The 21,134-nt window shown below is 41.8% G+C and overlaps 2 protein-coding genes and 1 long non-coding RNA gene across 3 annotated transcripts in view; 1 reads left to right on the top strand and 2 right to left on the bottom strand.

Moving 5' to 3' along the window:
- The window catches only part of stab1 (stabilin 1), a 44,594-nt gene that overhangs the window by 2,592 nt on the left and 20,868 nt on the right, over nt 1-21,134 (top strand). Inside the window, exons 2-36 of the mRNA XM_020096853.2 lie at nt 20-147; nt 433-548; nt 836-921; nt 1,223-1,292; nt 1,460-1,555; nt 2,434-2,547; nt 2,965-3,152; nt 3,354-3,490; nt 3,692-3,819; nt 4,106-4,182; nt 4,922-5,044; nt 8,649-8,786; nt 9,053-9,124; nt 9,742-9,855; nt 10,112-10,165; nt 10,625-10,705; nt 10,811-10,969; nt 11,622-11,684; nt 12,133-12,225; nt 12,313-12,399; nt 12,486-12,597; nt 14,290-14,476; nt 14,986-15,079; nt 15,551-15,709; nt 16,152-16,247; nt 17,073-17,165; nt 17,369-17,416; nt 17,563-17,696; nt 17,890-18,001; nt 18,590-18,667; nt 18,924-19,025; nt 19,127-19,231; nt 19,519-19,653; nt 20,002-20,130; nt 20,804-20,857. Coding sequence (XP_019952412.2) covers nt 20-147; nt 433-548; nt 836-921; nt 1,223-1,292; nt 1,460-1,555; nt 2,434-2,547; nt 2,965-3,152; nt 3,354-3,490; nt 3,692-3,819; nt 4,106-4,182; nt 4,922-5,044; nt 8,649-8,786; nt 9,053-9,124; nt 9,742-9,855; nt 10,112-10,165; nt 10,625-10,705; nt 10,811-10,969; nt 11,622-11,684; nt 12,133-12,225; nt 12,313-12,399; nt 12,486-12,597; nt 14,290-14,476; nt 14,986-15,079; nt 15,551-15,709; nt 16,152-16,247; nt 17,073-17,165; nt 17,369-17,416; nt 17,563-17,696; nt 17,890-18,001; nt 18,590-18,667; nt 18,924-19,025; nt 19,127-19,231; nt 19,519-19,653; nt 20,002-20,130; nt 20,804-20,857 — 3,762 coding nt within the window. The remainder of the gene's footprint in view (nt 1-19; nt 148-432; nt 549-835; nt 922-1,222; nt 1,293-1,459; nt 1,556-2,433; nt 2,548-2,964; nt 3,153-3,353; nt 3,491-3,691; nt 3,820-4,105; nt 4,183-4,921; nt 5,045-8,648; nt 8,787-9,052; nt 9,125-9,741; nt 9,856-10,111; nt 10,166-10,624; nt 10,706-10,810; nt 10,970-11,621; nt 11,685-12,132; nt 12,226-12,312; nt 12,400-12,485; nt 12,598-14,289; nt 14,477-14,985; nt 15,080-15,550; nt 15,710-16,151; nt 16,248-17,072; nt 17,166-17,368; nt 17,417-17,562; nt 17,697-17,889; nt 18,002-18,589; nt 18,668-18,923; nt 19,026-19,126; nt 19,232-19,518; nt 19,654-20,001; nt 20,131-20,803; nt 20,858-21,134) is intronic.
- On the bottom strand, nt 5,070-7,404 carry LOC109635576 (E3 ubiquitin-protein ligase TRIM35-like). Its single transcript, XM_020096855.2, has one exon. It carries the CDS (start codon nt 7,353-7,355, stop codon nt 5,952-5,954), a length of 1,404 nt encoding a protein of 467 aa, XP_019952414.2. The 5' UTR covers nt 7,356-7,404; the 3' UTR covers nt 5,070-5,951.
- Nucleotides 5,070-7,630, bottom strand: LOC138405937 (uncharacterized). Its single transcript, XR_011239598.1, has 2 exons — nt 7,398-7,630; nt 5,070-5,632 (listed from the first exon to the last, which is right to left on the bottom strand). It is a non-coding gene; the product is annotated as an uncharacterized lncRNA (long non-coding RNA).

The raw sequence follows: 21,134 nt of genomic DNA, 5'->3' as shown, positions 1-21,134 counted from the left end.
TTGCAGTATGTTCCCTCAGACTCCTCCTCCTGGTCGATGTGACATCTCACAGAGGTTGGACTTGCACACCTCATGCACTTCCTGTGCCGCCGCCACCACTTCCAGCTGCCCACACGGCTTCAGCCGCGTGGGCACCACAAACTGCAGGTACAAACCTGGCAGCAGGAAAAAGTAACTGAGTAGATTTACTCAAATACTGTACTTAAAAGTTCAGTGTTTGGGGTTTAGTGGCATCTAGTGGTCAAGTTGCATATTGCGACCAACTGAATACCCCCTCTTCTCACCCTCTTCTTCCAGCCACTTGGTGTCAAGTGTTGATTTTATGTTTTCCAGAGCTTTATATTCCCCTCAACATCATGTATGATTGTAGTAGTTGTAATATGATGTGTGGATGAAGCAGCTTGTTGACCTCATGTTCGCTGTGTGCTGTAGTTACGTGGTGCAGATCGGCAGCTTCGATGTGGAGCTGGAAGGATGTCAGCACATCTGTGTGAAGAGGTTCATGCAGCCAAAGTGCTGCCCACAGCACTGGGGACTTCTGTGTCTCCGTAAGACACACACACACACACACACACACACACACACACACACACACACACACACACACGGAAAGCTAAAATGGAAATTAGGATTTGCTAGATTCCTGTTAAATGTGGTTATATTAGTCCATTGAATATGCCTGTTGAAAAATGTCCAATCTCAGAAACTAAGCTCAAACTTAATTCTTAATAACTTAATTTACTGTCTGTCCATCTGTCTGTCTGTCTGTCCGTCTGTCTGTCTGTCTGACCATCTGTCTGTCTGTCCGTCTGTCTGTCTTTCCGTCTGTCTGCAGACTGTCCCAGCTGGTCAGGGAAGACCTGTAACTTCCACGGAACCTGTCTGGATGGAGACCTGGGCAACGGGACGTGCGTCTGTGATGTCAGTATCTGTCGGGAGTTCACAGAGCAGTATTGTTTATGCATTTGTCGGAGACCATGTTCTTAACTAAATACTGACACTGATGATATATTGTCCAGTTGTCAGTTTACTTCACTGACGTAACATCTGGATTGTTTCAGCCAACCTCTCCTGCCTCTTTTTATGCCTCTGCGCTGGGCAGTAATTCTAGTTTGTGTTTGAGAGTGGAGGGGAAGAATGTTTTTTTTTATAAATATCTCGTTGATGTTGTGATGATATTACAAAACCAATTTCAAAAATAAAAAACTGTTTCTGTTTTCAGGACGGCTTCTCTGGGTTTGCCTGTCAGGAGTGTAAGAATCCAAACGCCTTTGGAGAAAAGTGTGATAAAGGTAAACTCTGTCTTACTTCCTCACCTCCGAGCTCCTACGAGTGATTCTTCAGTCAAAGTGGAGAAAATAAACTCCAGATTTGAATATTTTGTTTCAAAGCAGCAAAAACTCCTCAAAGCTGTTTGATAAACTGTTCCTGCACTTTGTCTGTGGCTGTATCTGTGCAGAGTGTGACTGTGTTCATGGACTGTGCAGTAAAGGTCCTGAGGGTGACGGACAGTGTTTGTGTCAGCCGCCGTACACCGGGAAGAAGTGTGACCAAGGTAAGACCAAGAAATGCTGGATTCATCACATCGCCAAACATTTAAGGCTCAAACTGTAAAACTGAAAATTACTGGGTTGAATTAAATTGTATAACTTATGAATTCTCAGTTGCTCTGATTATGATCTGACTTCTTTCTATTTTGATGAAGAAAATTAAATACTCAAAAATTGCTGTAGGTGAAAGTTATTGCCTACATTTATATCAAACTAAGAGATAAAATACAATTTCCACAATAATAATGTCAGTAAGTAGAATTAGCAATTTAATCCCTTGTATTGTTAATTCATCATCCACACTGATGACGTTTTATTTTCATCTCGAATAGAAGGAGAGCGGCCTTATCTCTGATTAATATTCATCTGTGAACTCGTAGGGATGAATTTAATTTACACCCTGAGTAAAGATATGGATTCAATTATTTATCCCCCACAGACCAAACATAGGAGGAGGCTGCAGTTGTATTTTCAGCTCTGAGTTGTGTCTGCAGAGCTTCTTCTCACCATATCATATGCATATCTGCATATCAAGCTCCTGAGGGTTCAGAAGAATGGTGGAAAAACAGGCCACAAAGTGCTCGCTGCTGCTTTGGGAGTGTAAACCATAAGACTGGATATAAAGACGGACACAAGTGTCTGTGGTTCACCCTAATAATTAAAGACGACTAGATGAATTCACTGGATTTCAGCAGCTACACTGTCAGAGACACTGAAACAGTCAAAAGGGAACAAGGATTTTTTTAAATGATTAAAGCAAACTTGTTTTCAGGGTGTCAGCTTCTCAGAGACACAGTAAGTGCTGCTCCATGTACACGTATACTGTTTGTATCATGTTCCATTGCTGCTCACACTGCTGCTGTTGTGTTTGTGTTATTGACAGTGAACTCCAGGTGCAGCAACTGCAACCCCTACTCATACTGTAGCGGAGAGGGAGACACCGCCAGCTGTGAATGTTTGCCTGGATACAAGAAGACATCACAGGGCAAATGCGCAAGTAAACAAGCTGCTCCACATTCATCTGAGATTTCTCTCTTTTTATATGAACATTAGTGTAAAGAGTAATTAAACCCCTAAACTATACAGGTATAAAGTCGTGTTATTCATTGATTCAGGTCCTAATCTTGAAATTTTAGTGTAAAGTGTGCAAGTTCAATACTTTATGTGGTAAATATGCACAGTGACTGCCATCTACTGAACAAAACACAGCTATTGGAATTAAATTTTGCTTTTTGCTGATCTCGTCCTCTATAAACCAATTTAAATGTATGTATTTAACAGCGTAACTCAGGAATTGTGGTTTGTGAAGACAAACAACCACAAGTGTGTAATCCTGATTTTCTTTTATATTTGAGGGTTAAAAATCTTCAGGTCTCATCTGGACTCAGTAAATAATCTTCATTCTCCTGTTCAGGTTATTGTTCAGCGAGAGACTGTGACGTCAACGCCCAGTGCTCCTCACAGAGGTCAAAGGTCACCTGCGTCTGCAAGCCCGACTACCAGGGTGACGGCAAGATCTGCATACCCAGAAACCCTTGCTCAGAGAATAATGGAGGGTGTCCCATCAACTCTACCGTGTGCGTCTTTAAAGGACCCAACAAGGTGAGGAGCGCTCCAGAGCCAGGAGCGATCGGGTTCAACCACATTTTATAGAATTTTATGTGAAGTTAAGACAAAAATGTGACTGTTTTTCACTCAGTACAGGAACAAAACTGATTTTCTGTAATACAATTTAATTTTCTTTAAATTATTTTCTTTAACATTGTGTGTGTCTGTGTGTGTGTGTGTGTGTCTGTCTCTCAGTCCAGCTGTGAGTGCATGTCTGGCATGTCCCCTGTAGGTGGCAGTCCTGAGTTTGGCTGTGAGCTGGTTTCTGCTTGTTCAGCCGACACGTGTGACCCCACAGCTGTCTGTCAGACTGAGCTGGATGGACAACCCCGGTCAGAGTCACAAACACTTTTCATGTCTTTTGTTCCCCACAACGAGAACCTGCTGTCGGTTTAGATACAGAACAAGAACCAGATCTACACGAGCAGCTGACGTCAGACACTGCTTGTCTCTGTCTTTTAGCTCTTTGTTTAGTTTGCATGAATGTGTGCATTGTAGTGTAATTAGTCAGCCCGTCACCTTTCCTTCCTCAGGTGTGTGTGTGAGGCAGGTAAGATCGGGGATGGTCGGCGTTGCTATGGTAACCTGATGGAGCGGATCATTGAGCTCGGCAGGAGCGGACACCAGAGAGAAAATCTGACTGGGGCCGTCGCCCTGTTTGGTAAAAGAACCAGAACTTCTTACCTAACACTAATTCACTCAAGAAAATGCTTGTGACACAGTCTGGTGCTGCACTGTAACATGTCAGGACTGTGAACGACTGACTTCACTGATTTTTTCCTTCAGTTATTGATTAACTGCTTATATTTGCCGTGGATCTAAAACTGTGAATTCATTAATTATTGGATGATGGTTGTTGTTGATTGCTTCAGTTTGGTGTCATTGTGGTGGCGATGGTGTTCTGTCTTTGCTGTGACCCTTGGAGTATGTTTCTGTGTGTGTTTCAGAGAAAGGCTGTTATCAGCTGCTGAGTCGCAATGGTCCTTTCACAGCTTTCATCCCTTTCATGAAAACACCTCTGACTGTAGGTTAACCTCTGTCTGTCTGTCTGTCTGTCTGTCTGTCTGTCTGTCTGTCTGTCTGTCTGTCTGTCTGTCTGTCTGTCTGTCTGTCTTCTTCTTTTAATGGCCTCCTCAATTTTCCTCAGCACAGAAACATTGAATGTAAATAAACATGGAGGCAACGTCTCCACTATTCAGCACAGTAGTGATCACGTAACCGATCACGAGTCATTTTCATCTGTCAGTCGTGACGTTTCACCTCATTTTATAGCATCACTAAATAATAATTCAAACCAAACTCATCAGAAACTTAAAACACTTGAGCATACATGAGTGTGTGAAGAACTAACTAAAACGAAAGAATCCATCTTTGAGAAAATTGTATGAACGTGTAAATGTGAATGTTTTTTGATTTGGTCCATCTCTACTAACATGGAGGAGGTGGGATTTATGACCTTTACCACAGTGAGCCACCAGGTGGAATGTATACACACAAATAAAACACACACTGAAATATGTGCAATTGTGCCACCACAATGTTAGCAGATAAACATAAGTAAAGATAAACATGAGTGAATTAAACTGCTTCCTTCACTGTGACATTGTGGAGCCTTTAAATATTCATGAGACATTTTTGATTAGAGACATAGAGACAGTTCAGATTGATCTATAACACATGAAACACCTCCTCTCTAATAGGAAGGAAATGATCAATAAATAAATCCCAGATTATTGGTCGACTAATTTATACTTTGCTTCCAGGGCGTTAATGAAGAGACGGTGTGTAAAAACCACCTCATCCTGGGTCAGCACCTCTACAAGGACCTGGAGGGACGAGACTTAAACCTGTATGGTGGAGCCAGGTTCAGGGGCAAAGACAACAAGGTAATAAACAATCTAGACAAAGGAATTGATTCTTTTGATTTTATTTTTATTGATCTCGAAATTAAAATAATTCAAAATTAAACCTGAGAAAAATCACAACGCGCAAATTATAGATTTGCTTTCTGTTAAACAAAAGGATTTTTACTTTACATCTAATCAGTTTTATATATTCACATTTTCAACATAACATAACACAAAACACTGAAGTTATACTGCCCTCCTACCTGAGCTAATCCTCGTTAACTGACCTTCCACCTATTTCTAATCATTTTATCCAAAAACACCACACCATCCAATGTCAAAAGACTTCACATCACAGAAAGAAATTAAAGAAATTACAGAATCTGTAAAGACATCCCAGCTTCGTCACCATCATCTCGGGGTGGGTCGCTATAGTGACAATCGTCAAGACGTCGGCAGAAACACTGTTGGCACGCGATGTTGGGCTCCATGTCTGGTCTCCATGCTTGTGGTTTTCAACAACAATGTGTTGAGTGGAGCTCAGACTGTGTCGTCCCACTCACTGAACTGAAACACAACTCAGCAGTGGATATTACCCATGATCCCCTGCTTCCGGAACCAGAAGAGCTGTAACAAATCCACCAAACTCTGTTTAGAATTGTTCATATTTTAAAAGTTTCCTGCTGAATATTGGAGATAAACAACAAAACAACAAAAAAGTATTTTTAACAGTTTCTTCGCTCTTTAACTTGCTGGAGCAGATTTTGACAGTTTAAGCTTCCAGACTTCTCATGAGGTCCTTCCTCGTACTTTTTTTTGTAATTTTACATTGTTCATTACAAATATAAAAGATATTTTGGCAAATGAAAAGAAAGATTTGTGTCAATCGAGAATTTTCCTCTCTCAGTAGATCTTGTCATATTGCCCAACTCTGTCATCATGATCTTTAACTTGGCTGTTTCACGGTCACACAGACCTTCAACGGTAAAATCTTCAGCGAGAGGCGACTCTCTGTGTAAATGTACGGAAACAGGGTGTCAGTGAAAGTGTCGTTGAATGTGTGTATGTGTGTGTTGGAGTCAAGATCATAGAATGATAGTTTTCCTTTATCGAAGTCCAGACGAACTCTGATCCTCTGGAGCTTCTTCGTCAGAGACAGATCCTGCTCTAAGCCTGATGTGGAGAACGCTGTCAACTTCCTGTTGGAGAACATAATTCTCCACAGTCCAGCCTGCAGGCGTTCGTTCATCGTGCTCTGCTCTCCCAACATGCCTAGTTCCCAGTCCTTGTTGTCTCCGACGTCAATGTCCCAACTTTGAGTCCCTGAGTTAAATCCTTGACAGGCGAGAACGGAGCAGGAGAATTTGGTCCTCTCCTGGTTTTTCGGAAGCTGATGATGGCCTCCAGATCTCACACTGGTCAGATCTCCAGACACAACAAGCTCGGGGTCAGCAGTGTTCGGATCCAGAATCACAGGAGTGTAGGAGACCATCTCCTTCATCTTGTTCCAGATGTTGAAGGTCAGGTTGCCCAGGTGTTTGGCCACGTCTATCAGAGCCCCTGAGAGCAGCTGTGGATCGTCCTGCAGGGGGCGCTGCTGGACTCTTTCCACCGCAGCCTTGTAGCTGAGCAGGAATGAGGCGTCTTCAGCTCTCAGCTCCTCCTCTGTGACTCTGACTGTGTGAGAAAGAGCTGCTATGGCTCTGCTCAGAGCCTCAGTCTTCTCCTTCATCATCTGACTCTTCTGCTCCTCTTCCTCCTTCAGAGCAGTGATCCTGGCCTCCTCTTCCTCTTTTAGAAACCGGTGGAGCTTCTGAAACTGCTCCTTTATCTGCCTCTCTGTGTTTTGGGCCTGGACATGAATGTGCTGTGCTGTTTGGTCCCAGTTTCCTTTAACTTGCTCAAACTGCTTCAGTTTCTCCTGCAGAGGCTTCAGGTTTTTCTTCAGCTCCTGTCTGTTATCCTGTGCAGCCTCATCAATGGGTCTGAATGTGTGGCCGGTGTGTTTCTTTGAATCTCTGCAGATGAGACACACAGTCTCCATATGATCCAGACAGAAGAGTCTTAGCTTCTCAGCGTGAAGACTGCAGAGAACCTCAGACTTTACTGAATCTCTACGATCTTTCTCCTTCTTGAACGCCTCACACAGGTTCTTTAAAGCCAAGTTACGAGGTGGATCACTCTTCGACGATCTTCTCTTACAGCACGGACACAAAATTACCTGTGTCCCCCTCCACCATCGCTGCAGACAGGCTTTACAGAAGCTGTGGCTGCATGAAAGGACAACAGGATCGTTGTAGATATCATGGCAGATGGGACAAAAGAAATCCTCGTCTGATGTGGAAGACATTTTGTCTCTAAGTTAAACTGAAAGCCCAGCGAACAGACTTACAGATTTACTTTCACTTTGAGTCGTGGCTCAGTCGGCAGCTTGTTGAAGTTCAGGTATTCCAGTATTCCAGCAACCCAGTGTTTCCAGTGTGTCCTCCAGCGGTTGTCCTCTCAGTGGCTGTGGTTGTTTTTGTGTAGAGCTTTATCTTGTGTGTATTCCTGTGTGTGTGTGTGTCTCCTCAGGAAGAAGGAATAATAAGTTTTGCTTCCTGTTTGTCTGAATTGAGTCAGAGTGGGTGGAGCTTTGTTCAGGCGTATCTTCAGACTCCTCATGTTTATGACACCAAGTTATCACATGTTAAAGACAGGTTTTCTGCAAGGTCATGGAGCAGACAGCCAATGAAGGAAACGTAGGCAGCCAGGCCTTAACATTACACTTTTATTTCTATATCTATATATATATACTGCAGGAATTTCCATTTACTTCATAATTTATTTATATGCCTGCGGACCAGTAGCAGCCAGTGGCCGGAGGCATTGTGCTTTAAGGTTATCAGTCTCTCCATCTATCCTATTCTTGTGAACACAATTGCTCAAGAATTCCTTCAGGAAGTTTCTTCAAATTTGGTTCCAACGTTCTCTTTAATAAGTTGATAAATATGAAATGATTATACTTTGTTGGTCAAAAGTCACGGTGAGCTTTTTGTTCTTGTGAACATGATATATCAGGAACATCTGTGTGGAATCTCACTACATCGGGCCCAAACATCAAAGATTAACTGATTAGAATTTATATTATTGTGAATTCAATATGTCAGTAAAACGTGGAGGGACTGACACCACCCTGGTTGGTGGAGGGCAGTAATTTATAGGAAAGATATGATTTGGAGCATCTCTTTATTTAACTGGTCAACAGCAACAATACAAAAATGTTCTTGGACATTTTATGATTATAATGAGGCAGCTGCATTTTCCTCAAATGACAGAGGCCTGTACCTTTGACCAAATTGCCTGTTTTACTGTGTGTACGCAGTTTTCAGCAGCCTTTTTAATGCTTAATGCTAGAGCCTTTCCTGAAGAAGTCTGTCCGAAGAAGGTGTCTTCTGTCTGTCCAATTCTTAATGTGTCTTGTCGTCAGTTATTTTGCTCATATTTGTTAAACGCTGAAGACAAATCTTTCGGAAGAAATCATCTGAAACTTCTCACAATGTCAAAGACATGAGATAATTGTATTAACCAGGTTATTTAAGTTCACATAAACACACTGAATGTGTCTCTTGTGGTCTCTCTTTCTGCGCTGTTGTTGTTGTAGAGGTTCATCCTGATGGAAAACCCCAGCAAATTATACACTGTCCTCCAGGAAGACCTGCCAGCAGCCAATGGGATCATCCACATCATTGACCGGCCAATCAGAAACCCTCTTTATGAAAGGTCTCCTCGTGACGAGCAGGTGAGTTCAAGAGTTATTTCACCAAATATGGAAAACTCTGTGAAATTACAACATCTACACAGAGCTGAAATATATGGTATTCAGACAAACAGTTAAAACCAAATGTTTCAGTAAAACTTCCATGCCCATGTTTGATCAAATCCTTTAATTGTGCTCAAAAGTTATACAAATCAATATGGTTCAATTATCTGACTATTTACCTCATTACTGACCGCTGGTGTATTTGAATAGTAACTTGAATTCTTTCTTCTTTTCCTTTCATCCAGTTTGCTGATAAGACGATCGGAGAGATTCTGACTAAGGATGGAAAATTTAATCGCTTCCTATCTCTGGTTGATGTGAGTGTTTTGTTCTGGCTGGTAACTTCATAGAGATATTTGCTTTTTATCCCAACATGAGAGGAAATCAAACTTTATTGGTCAAAAGGAGTTTTCAGTTTTTCTATTTCCTGCTTCTTCAGCTCCATCACAATTCAGAAGAAAGACAAAGAGCAATAAAAGGATTAAACATGAGATGTATCTGCTCTAATGTAAGATGGTAAACGTACCAAGTGTGAAGCCAATTAGAGGAACGCTTCTCGAGATGTGTGAGCTAAAGACAGACACACTTCTGGAATGAATTACCACATCCCATCAGAGCTGGGCCGTCCTTCTCTTGGGCTTGCCATCATGCTTCAGAGAGAATTGGGGACGAGTCCCTGATGGTATTCTGTGATTGAATAAAACCTTCACACAGCACTGTATGCTCTCCGTCATGTGCAAATAAAGGACATGTTAATATTGTTTTCAAATCAGCCTGGAGACAACTTATTCAAGAAACTGTTCATCATTCTGCAGAATAAACTTTTGTTTGCTAGAAATTAAAGGCTGAGCTCACGCACTGGAACTGGCAGTAAACATGAATCTGTGCTGAATCCATGGTTCTAATCAGATGTGACATGTTTGTTTGTTTGTAGAACTGCGGGTCGCCACCTCCTCTGCGGGGTCCTGGACCCCTGACGGTGTTTGTTCCCACCAACCAGGCAGTGGATCTAGCGCGAGACGGCAGCATCCTGTACATGCTGAATGATGTGAGGAAACAGGGAGGAGAGTCACGTCTCATTCATTCTTCAGTTTTGATTCATTTGTGTTGAGTAAATATCATCCAGGCGGACACAGGGGATGAGTCTGCTGATATTTCATTTTTAATATCATCAACAAATCCAATGAAAAGTCAAAAACCAACATCTTCCTGCTGTTTACAAATACTTATATAACATTTAGAACAGTTTAGTCATTTTAATGTAAAAACCAGCCAATGTTTAACGATTCTGTTCTTTTTTTAAGGCCAAACATAAACTTCAGGAACTCCTCAGACACCACGTTTTCTCCCAGGCTGTGGTAAGACGTCCCCGACCCAACGCTTCCTCCATCGATCCATCTGTTTCTCCATTCTGCGTCTTTCTTTCCTTTTGCCTTTTGCCACGTTAGTAATGAAGGAGGGGAAAAAACTTCTTTCTATCCAACACATTGGTTCACAGCGAGATTTCTCATAACCTTTTAGTTGCAGCAAAATGAGGAATTTTTCACTAAAACTCTTTTGACAAAGTCTTAAATATAACTCGTTTACACTGGTCTAAATAGTCTTATAACTTTTAAGACAGAAAAGCTTGTGAACATGTCCTTTAACAAACTCTTTACCTTTACTCTTGTGCCACCTTCAGGAGAAACGTGACAGTTTTAACTCTGCTGTGGGTTGTGGCCCTAAGAAGAGTCAAGTTTACAGGATGCTGTTTGTTTTCTCCAACATGATTCTTAAAAAGTTAAAAGTTCTCTTTGATCACTTTCTTCTGTCGGTAGCTGACAGTCGATGAGTTGGCCTCTCTTCCTAAGATTCTGACGATGGCCAATCAGATCGTCACCATTTCTGTGTCCAGTGATGTAAGTGTCTCTGGTTTGTTCTTCAGTGTTTGTGTCATGATTCATTCCCAGGAAACATTAGCAGTGTCCATTAGCACTGCCTGACCGTCCTGCGTTCTTCTGCAGGGTGAGATCCTGTTGGGGGAGAAGGGCGTCCGTCTGGTGACCACCAACATTGTGGCGTCCAATGGGATCATCCATATGATTGACGGGTTGCTGTACCCACCCTCCATCCTTCCCATCTTGCCTCACCGCTGTGACATCATTGAGAGCAAGATCACTGTGGTGAGAAGCTAGTTATGCGATAATAAGGAGTTGGTTCATCAAGATAACCAGTAGGTGGTGCTAACTTGACAGATGAATGCCATTTTACCACTGCAGAAGAAGAGGGTTTGTCAAGATGAGTCCTCGGAATATGCAGCACATGCGGATTGATGAAGAGCAAACTACATTTGTTTTGATGCTTCGTTGACAGAATCCTCATTGGTCCACACACGCCTGATATATATATCCCATCTCCCAGAGCGGAACAGTGACATTTAAATGCCACTCAAGGCAACAATTATTCGCCAAATCTGTTTCCATTGCACCAAGTCGCAGTTACCTTTCAGCGATAAAAGAAGATTTCAACTAGGTTTTTTTTTTTTTTTCATTGAGAACACATAAAAATACAGCTGCATGAACTCGCTGCTAGTGTCGCCTTGGGGTTAACAGTGGTGAACATGGAAGAATAAAGTCTGCGCTTCATATTCTGGAACTACAAAAGAATTAGCATGTAAACAAAGCACTAAATCACAGGGTGATGACTGAGTGTGTTCATCTATCAAGGATTGTAATTGTGTCAAAATCATTTCAGCATCACCAGATTTGTGATTCTTCATTTTTTGTACACGGGTGCTGATGTTAATATGACAGTGTTATTCATGTGTGTTTTTAGGGTCCATGTGGTCACTGCAGTTATCTCTATGAGACAGAATGTCCAAGTGGCAGCACCGAGATGGTAAAATACGTCATTGTTACTGCAATACAATATCTACACTGATCAATTCCCCACTGAAATCTACGTTTATATGTATAGATTCATGCAGCCAGCTTGGTAGTTCATGAGCAGAGATGAATAAAGGTGAAAACTTGTGCTCATGGGAACAATATGACTTCTAGTATTAATGGTTTGTGAGTGTTCGATAGTGTCACAGTGATGTAACTTGCTATTTATACCCGTGAAAGCACAGACTAGACTTAAACATAAAATATTTGTAACGCTTGTCCTCCTCTGTGAAGATCGGTGACTCAGAGATGTGCATTTATGAGACACTGTGTTATATATGTCAAATCAAATTTGAGAGTATTTTAATAACAATGAGAAAGGAATTGTATATTAAACAGATTTACTTTAGGGGGGTTTTGCTTTGATTCCATTGTCTTTCATGTTGTTTATTTCTCTCCAGGACAAACATCAGGTCGGCTGTGAATACCTCCCGTCTCCTGTGGCACACAGACAGAGTAAAGGCTGCGCTAAGTACTGCAACACCACCAGACAGGTGAGAGTGGAAACACTAAAACCTGCATCAGTAGCTTCCTTTATACTGAACATTGTGTGTGTGTGTGTGTGTGTGTGTGTGTAACAGGTAGCAGAGTGTTGTAAAGGTTTTTATGGTCCGGACTGTAAACCCTGTATCGGAGGATTCCAGAATCCCTGCTACGACAAAGGAACGGTGAGCAACAAACAAACGACTGTGTCACGGGAGTCTTGTCTCTCAACTGACGTATTTGATTTAATTATTTATTTCACCACACGCAGTGCTTTGACGGTATCCATGGCAACGGCTCATGCAGCTGTCAGTCAAATTTCAAGGGTGTCGCCTGCCACATCTGCTCGGATCCATCCAAGCACGGGGAGAACTGCGATGAAGGTAACGGCAGAGAGTTTCATCTTCTTCGCAGCCTCTGACTCACGTCTACAGATCAATACTCGCCCACTCGCGTCATCAGTGGTTGAACTGATCAGGGATCAAATCGATGCTACAGCAACTCAGTGCTCCTGGTCTTTGATTGGATGTGTAGAAGTGGCTGCAGTCGTTTTTCCCCCAGTGGCTTAAATGAGATGGAGAACAATGGGTCATTTAACCTAATTTTAGTTGCCATTATCACAGAGGAGACAGACCGTGGATGAATTAAGGAAATCAGACAGTCGGTAGTTATTTTCACAGACTGACTTACTGACTCACAGTAGGAGGAGTAAAGGTCACATGTGCATCTTGGGGTGAGAGATATATTTACACATTTCCTCATCATCTGTACATCTTTTCAACCCCTCCAGAGATGGTTAGAACGCTTCTTAGATGTGTTTCCTCTTACCTATTTGATATCACATCGCCCTCTGATTCACCCGCTCTAGCTGTTCTCAGACATGAAAATGTCCAGAACATTGGGACATTTTCGGGAGCCTGGGTGGAGCAGCAGGAGGGAGGACATGATGTATAACTTCTGCTGTCGGAAAGCTCTGTGTTTTTATCTTCAGCACATCGACTCCGACCTGGGCCCCTATCAACAAACACTGTCGAATCGGGTTTTTTTTCAGCTTCACGTCTGTCCCGTTAGAAACACCATCAACATTCCCACCTGCTCACTGTGAATTTTCTGACGTGTAATCACACTGACATTCTCCAGACATTTTATCAAGAGGCTGCCGGGAGAGTCCCGGAAAATTTCCAGAGCAACTTATCCAATACCTCTGGAAAATATTGTGAAAGTGTCCGCAGCTGAGTCATGTCTGCAAGCAGCTGAAGAATGTTTTCAGTTTACCGGTATTTCGTTATAAACCAAATCTGCAATTTTAAATGGCGCAAGAGGAGAAGTGTTGTAGAAAAACCTTTGACAAGCATCTGATTCTGTGTATAATCTTTGAAAACAGGCATCGGGGAAGTCCCGCTCATTCAGCCAAGCCTGTTAAACTGATGGCAAGCCCCCACATTACGGGTTAAGCACTTACTAGATAGATCATTTGTTGCAAATATATCCAGTCAAACATTAATTATATTCACTATGGAAGAAATTTAAAAAGAAAATGCAGTTAGACATCTCCCAAATCTCTCGGGTCAGAAACAGAGGCCACTCCAAGACTCCCCAAAGATTAATGTGTCAAATGTTGGACCAACAATCTCGTTAGAATCGAACCCATTGCGAAACTGTAGGGGGAGACAGATCCAATGTAGAAAAGTATTACACCATAATGTTTGAGACAAAGCAGATGTTTTGAACCACAGAATTCTTTTGACCAACTCTTGAGACTCCAGTAATAGTCCAGACTTTTTGTCTCCAGCAGAAGAATCACCAGTTATTTCAATTTGTCCTGATGGACACATAAATCTGAATTATCATTCATGAGGTTTAACTGAATTATAATTGTTTGTGATGTATTGTACTGTTTTGGTCCCCTCCATTATTAACTTTGAATTTACAACTAGAGCCCAATGATGTATTTTTTTTTTTATAGTGACTGTGTGTGTGCGTGTGTGTGTCTGTGTGTGTCTCTGTGTGTGTGTGTGTCTGTGTCTTTGTGTGTCTGTGTCTGTGTGTGTCTGTGTGTTTGTGTGTGTCTTCAGAGTGTCGTTGTGTCCACGGCATGTGTGATAACCGTCCAGGCAGTGGTGGTGTTTGTCGTAAAGGATCTTGTAAAGAAGGATACTCCGGAGACAACTGTGACAAGACGGCCACGCCCTGTAACTCTGACGGGCTGCAGGAACACTGTCACATCCACGCATACTGCACGCACACAGGGCTGCGCACCATGTATGTTCATTCTGACACCCGATCTACATTTATCAGTTCATAAGTATGTTTAGTTAGTTTGAGTCACATTTCTCATTAATCCTAGTGTCAGTATCGTTCAGCGGTTACAGCTGTCATGTTGATATTTACAGTGTGTTTACAGGAAATGGAATGAGTGTGCTGGTTAGATCTGCGTGTTCATGTGCTTTTAAGTAGGAATTTTGAAAAAAGCAGGAACATTGAAAACAACATGTATTTGTGTTGTACCGTGAAGGAATCCTCACTTCGTGGGCAAAGGTCAAATGTCAAGGTCACACAAAAGCCTTTTTTGCTTCAAATTTTGATAAGATGTCAATTTGACTCGCACTGATTAGATCTCAGTGGTCAACGGTCACTGTGACCTCATATGAATCTCTGCTTTGCACAGGATGGTGGCGGAGAGGCCGTAATTGCAGTTCCTCCTGTTGTTACCTGAACCGCTGCTGAGATTGTTGTGGAACTAATCCAAGTGTCTGTGTGTGTTGCACCAGGTGTGTGTGCAGGGATGGATACAAGGGTGACGGTCACTCCTGTTCTCCCATCAATCTTTGCCTGAATAGCAACCGAGGAGGCTGCGACACCAATGTAAGTGTGTTTGTGTGCGTTAAAGCTCCCTAGAGTTCTGAATGTTTTCATCTGACCTATTCTATTTAACCTAGTCATAATAATATGCTTCCCAAAAATGCTGTAAAGCAGGTTCACGTGCCCTGGTTTTAATAAATCATCAGCCTCTCTTGAGTTGGAGAGAAGTGGTTCCATGTCTGTTCAGTGTTTGTTTCTGACATTTTTATTACAAAGTGAGAAGTTCACCTGGCAAATCCTGAGAGTTTCTGAAGAGTTTCATTCTTTAAACCCAGCGTTTATCTGCTGTTGAAATTCACGGGTGTACTCACTGCACCTGGATCAGCTCTGTTCAATTTAAAATAGCAGATATTGAATATCAACACTGACAAAGTGCCGGTTTGTGTTGTGTAATATTTTTATGTTTAAACTGGGGCTTGGATTCAAAGCTGTCTAACTGCCTTTCTAATATGTCGTCTCGCTGCTTCCCTACAGGCGGTCTGTGTGTACGCGGGTCCAGGTAACATTTCGTGTGTGTGTATCGAGGGCTGGACAGGTGACGGCAAAGTGTGCGTGGAGATCAACAACTGTCAGTTGGAGAGTCGAGGAGGCTGCAGCCCCAACGCCGACTGTAACCACATCGGACCCAAACAGGTCAGTTCATAAAACTTCAAGTTTTCTGTCATAATTTCCACTTTTATGTCTCAATGACCAAAATATGGTCAAAGGTCACAATGACTTTTATTGAATCTGGGAAAAAATGATGTAGACATATGTTCACAGAAACTGCACTGGTTTGGCAGAGGCACACAACTGCAGTGTGGTAATTCTAGTTATTGTTTGAAGTATTGTATTTTCTTAACTTATTTGTGGGATATTTTACTTTTACTCTTTACTATATTTGTTTTATTTTATTTTAAATGTCTAATTTTACTGCATGTTTCTAAACCATGTAAATCACTTTGTAACTTGGTTTAGAACCGTTCTTCGTGCATCTTCTTCTTATCATTAGTAGTTTGAACAGTCTATGAATCAGCTGTGTGATGTTCGTACTTCAGAACTTTGTTTGTTTGTTTGTCTCTGTGTGTGACTGTAGAGTGAGTGTGTGTGTAAAACAGGTTACATGGGCAACGGGCTTGTGTGTGACCTGATCAACCCCTGTCTCCAAAACAATGGAGGCTGCCATTTCGTGGTATACACACACACACACACACACACACACACGTCTCTAAATGGTAGATGATGTGGTAGTTTAGACTTATAGTTTATGCTTTTTATGTTAACCAGTGCTGTAAATATTTATTTTTCTGATATTCTCCATGACACACGTCATCTGTTGCACTTCTGTCCGTCCTGGGAGTCACTCACAAAATGTTTCTGTTGTCGCTGTTGAGTGAAATATCTTCAAAAGTCTCCTGCAGAGTTGTGACTCTGCTTCATCTAAAGAATCTGATTCTTCTCAATTCAGTTTAATTTTATTGTTATAGCGCCAAATCATGATATACATTATATTAAGGCACTTTCTCATAGAAGGTCAAGACCTTAAAATCATATTTAATATAGAGAAACCCAACAGTTCCCACAATGAGCAGCACTTTGGTGACTGTGGAGGAAAAACTCCCTCATTAACAGAAGGATACCTCTATAACCAGTGAACTCAGTGTGGGCGGTCATCTGCCTCGACCGGTTGGGGTGAGCAAAGAAGAATGGGGAGGAGAGGGGAGAGAAGAGAGAGAGATATTGAGGAGGGGGAGAGAGAGAGGCGAGAGAGACCAGGAACACTTGTGCACCATCAGGTTTCAGCTCTGACCAGTTATAATGAAAACAACAGTGTTAAGATGTTATTGATTATTACTGACAGCAGCAACAATTCATATAATAATTAATAATATACAATATAACAATATATATGTATTGCTGTGAGTGAAAACTCATCCGGCAGGTCAGTTCTGATTGCTGCGATCTTAGCAGGGTTGATAAGTCACCCATGATCGCTCTCTGCTTTACATCATGTCAGGCAACGTGCACTCTGAACAACGACACTCGCACCTGTACCTGTCCCGAAGGCTACGCTGGAGATGGAACCATCTGCTATGGATCATTACTGGAGGTGACTGTTCAGATAAGAGAAATGTATTTTGGATAATCCTGCTCACAGAGAGACAAACAGCAGTGAAAACACAAGTTCCTCGTAGTAAATGACATACATTAATCATGTTGACAGGTTTTAACAGGTGAATGTTTTTACAACCTGTATTAATCAGCAATGCACAGTCTGATTTAATATTATAATAACTGAGTGTGTGTTTGTAGGAACTGGACATAAACCGAGATCTGTTAGGTTTCAGCATGCTGAGTCAGGTGAGGAGGAACCAGACTCATCTCTCTACTAACAAAGCTATGATGCTAACATGCTTTTCAGGCTAATATAGCTGCGAGGTTGACAAATCTACATCACTGTTTAATGTGTGTGTGTGTGTGTGTGTGTGTGTGTGTGTGTGTGTTAGAGGTCTCGTCAAGTCTCTGAGGACCTGAGTGGAAACCTGACACTGTTGGTTCCTTCAAGAGGAGCAATATGGAAGTTGATTCCAGATAAAAAATCTTTCTGGACCTCACGCCACAACCTGCCTCACTTCCTGCGGTACATCACCTCACTTACTAATATTTAGGGTTCGAGGCCTGATGGGGGTCAGAACCTCATTGTTTTTACTCCGGTTTGTTATTTTTTGAAAATATTTTTAATATTATCCCTTTTTGTGGTTGCAGTGTGGAGCATGTGAATCATCTTGTTCTGTGTTGTGAGTCTGTGTTCCTCTTGCTCTTCCTGGTTGCAGGGCCCACATCCTGCCAGAAATCTACTCTATAGAGGATCTGGGCAGACTGGTGGGCACCAGGTTGCCCACTTTAAACCCTCTTACCTCCTGGGAGATCAGCAACAGCAGCGGCGTAAGAATTGAATAACTGTGTCTGATTGACCAACTACACACGCAACTAGTTTTTACATCCAATTTTTTTTAGAGAGGTTGCTGTTGCACTGTTGCACTGTGGCGTTTGTGCTGTAGAAAGCAGAAAGGAAACAACCCACCTCGAAAATCAACGTCATACTGAGTTTACCTGCAGATTACATGAACAGCAACTGTCTTTTTATTTGTGTTAGCAAAGTGTATCAGCCTAGAGTCTCTGTCAGGGGCAGTGCAGCACAGTAGGCAAATCAGACAGTTGCCTGGGGCAGAGAGGAGAGAGGGTTAGGTTTGTCCACATTAATTATAATTTTGTTTGAACCACCTTTAACCCTGCTAACGAGGCCCAATGCAACTAACTTTCTGCCAACTGCTTCGTAACTTTAGAGGTTTGGTTGAAGACTATAAAGTATAAATGTGTGTTTGTGACATGCCTGGGATGGTAGATGGTAGATGTTGAAGTAAAATACTTAATATTATTGATTTGTATGCACAGTAAACACTTTGTCTTTTGACTTTACTTGTGACATGTACACACACGTGTCCAGAATATTTTACTGTTATTTTGTTCCAGGTGCTGCAAATTGGAAACGCCTCCTTCACAGGACGCAACCTACCTGCAAAGAATGGCTACATTCACATCATAGATCAGGTAAACGCCACTTTCCTAGATTCCATCACGGCTCCAAGAATTTGGCCCGAGAACCAAAGCTAACTTGGTGGACAAGGTGTATTTCTGGACAGGGAATCTGTTTTGGATTGATTTGCTCAAATTGTTCATTTGGTTTGAGGACGAGGGAGAAGCTGATGAGAAGAAATGTTTAAAAATCTTCTGCGTGATAAAGTTTAACTTTGAAAGCAAAGTGGAGTCATTTTTCTTTGGGGTTTTTTTGGGGGGTTGTGATAAGATACTGGTACCGCCACGTTCAGACTTCCCCCCCGAGCCTCCCACGCTGATGGGCTTCCTGAACTCCTCCTCCAACTTCACTCTCTTCAGACAGTACGCTCTGGTAAGATCAAATTTGGTGTAGTCACCTGTCGATACAAAAATTTGGTTTGTTTTTAAGTTTTGTGTGTGTGTGTGTGTGTGTGTGTGTGTGTGTTTTCACAGATGTACAACTTATCAAAGGAGTTGACTAAGGCCGATTACACCCTCTTGTTGCCGACAGACGACGCCATCAGGCAACACCTCAGCAAGACTAATTCCTCCGTCCTGGTAGGTCCAGATGATATGAGCCAGTGTGGATATTCTAATTATTATTCAGACGATGTCAGATTGATTGGAGTTATTTTGCTTCCCATCAACATCTTTCTGGTCAACACAGAAGCATCTGCAAAAACAAAACATCTCATTCACATATTTTTCTGGCTCTGCCACACGAAGAGGGCATCATGCTGAACTCCTGAAAAGCTGTGATTGGCCAGTTTTCCAAACAGCTGCCACTCGGCTGGAATCTCAAATCTATAACAAATGTATTGACTGTGCCTGTTTTCACCGTCCAGGACTCGAATGTGGTCAGGTACCATGTGATTTTCAGTCAGCTGCTCTTTCCTGACGCCCTGTTTGACGGCTTGCTGGCGAGCACTCTGTTGGGCAGCGACTACCAGGTCCAGTTCCACTTAAACGACAACAACAAGGTAGCTTCACACTCATTACAGACGTGTGTCAGTTCAGGGACGACACTGTTGGTTTTACATTCCTAAAAAAATGTTTTTTTATATTGAAACGAATAAATAATATATATATTTCCACATTTTAATTCATTTCTGAAAGTCAACCTTTCTCAATAGAGAGTAGTGTCTAAAGACTAATGGAGATTTCAAGATGATCATTATTATTTAAAAAAAAAAAAAAAGCTGAACAAAAAGTGAAAGTGCTAAAGCGTGCAAACACTCCAGTATGATCTAATAAGTCTGCTAATGTGTGTGTGTAACTGTTGACCAGCCGGTCGGAGAAAAGACTCTGATTTGTTTCTCTTCCTCCAGACAGTTGTGAACGACGTTCCTTTTGAAGGCACTTTTTTTGAGACGCAGTACGGCGTCATCATGGTCCTCCCGCAGGTCCTCAAAGTCCGCCGCAACAGATGCAGCAAAGAGGTCACCCTTCAGGTCGATGTAAGGAAGAAGGGAGGGAGGGATGGTTGTGTGAATGAATGAATAATGTAGACGTAGATGGACACATGAATGGACTGATAAACAGACAGAATGTGAATGATTGGATGGATCAACCTGATTATTTGATTAATTCATGCTCAGCAGAGGGAACTGCATCAGGGCTGGATAAAGTGGATTATGAATCAGAGGTCATGAGGATTCATTCGTACACATCAATGAAGCACAAACGGCTTAAACAGAAGCATTTATTGACACTTGATGCATCAAAGATTAAAGCAATATAAATGAGTCTAATACCACCCAATTCTGAAGGGGTTCCTCTTACAGGCTGAATTCAAACACATATTCATACATGCGTGAAGATTATATTGAAAACCAAACCCTAAACTAGCCTCTAAATATGCCTGATATTAATATCTCTGCAAAAATAGTGTTTAAAAATTCAAAGGGAAAGTTTAATTGAAAAATAAGAATCCTTGATTCCTGTGCCCATATCCCATCTGTTTAAAAGTATTTGTGTTATCCTGATAATAACGCATCCTTCCACCAAACGAACTGGAGAAGGGTTTTTTTAACACAAAGTTTCTGTGGAAAATACATGTAAAAATGGATTTATAGAAGTTTGTTGCTGTTACTCCAACCACTGCCTCTCTCTCTTTCTCCCTGTCTGCAGGGGAGGTGTTCAGACTGCCAAGGACCACCTCGATGCCTCTTCAGCCACAAACCAGTAAGAAAGTTGTCAGTTTACAGAGGGTGGACACAATAAAATAAAAACCCACGTAGCATCATTTAAAAAAACAGGATCTACTACCTGTAAAAAAATGACCTTAGAGTTAAATGAACAAAAACATTGCAGCATCAACAAAGAGACATTTGAAAGGATTCAGTTTGATTTGCACAGTGTTGAAGTGTGCACGTCGTATATTTTATCTCTGTAGGTTCTTGTGTTGTTCTACAGCTCCAACTGTGTTTTTCTGTTGTGTTTTCTTATTTGTTCTACTACA

The sequence above is a fragment of the Paralichthys olivaceus genome, chromosome 2, assembly GCF_024713975.1.
Source record: "Paralichthys olivaceus isolate ysfri-2021 chromosome 2, ASM2471397v2, whole genome shotgun sequence".
NCBI lineage: Eukaryota > Metazoa > Chordata > Actinopteri > Pleuronectiformes > Paralichthyidae > Paralichthys > Paralichthys olivaceus.
This window is presented reverse-complemented; position numbering and strand designations above follow the sequence as displayed.

Excerpts from the sequence above, each read along its gene's own strand:
- LOC109635576 (XM_020096855.2), bottom strand. The coding sequence starts at position 7,355 with ATGTCTTCCACATCAGACGAGGATTTCTTTTGTCCCATCTGCCATGAT.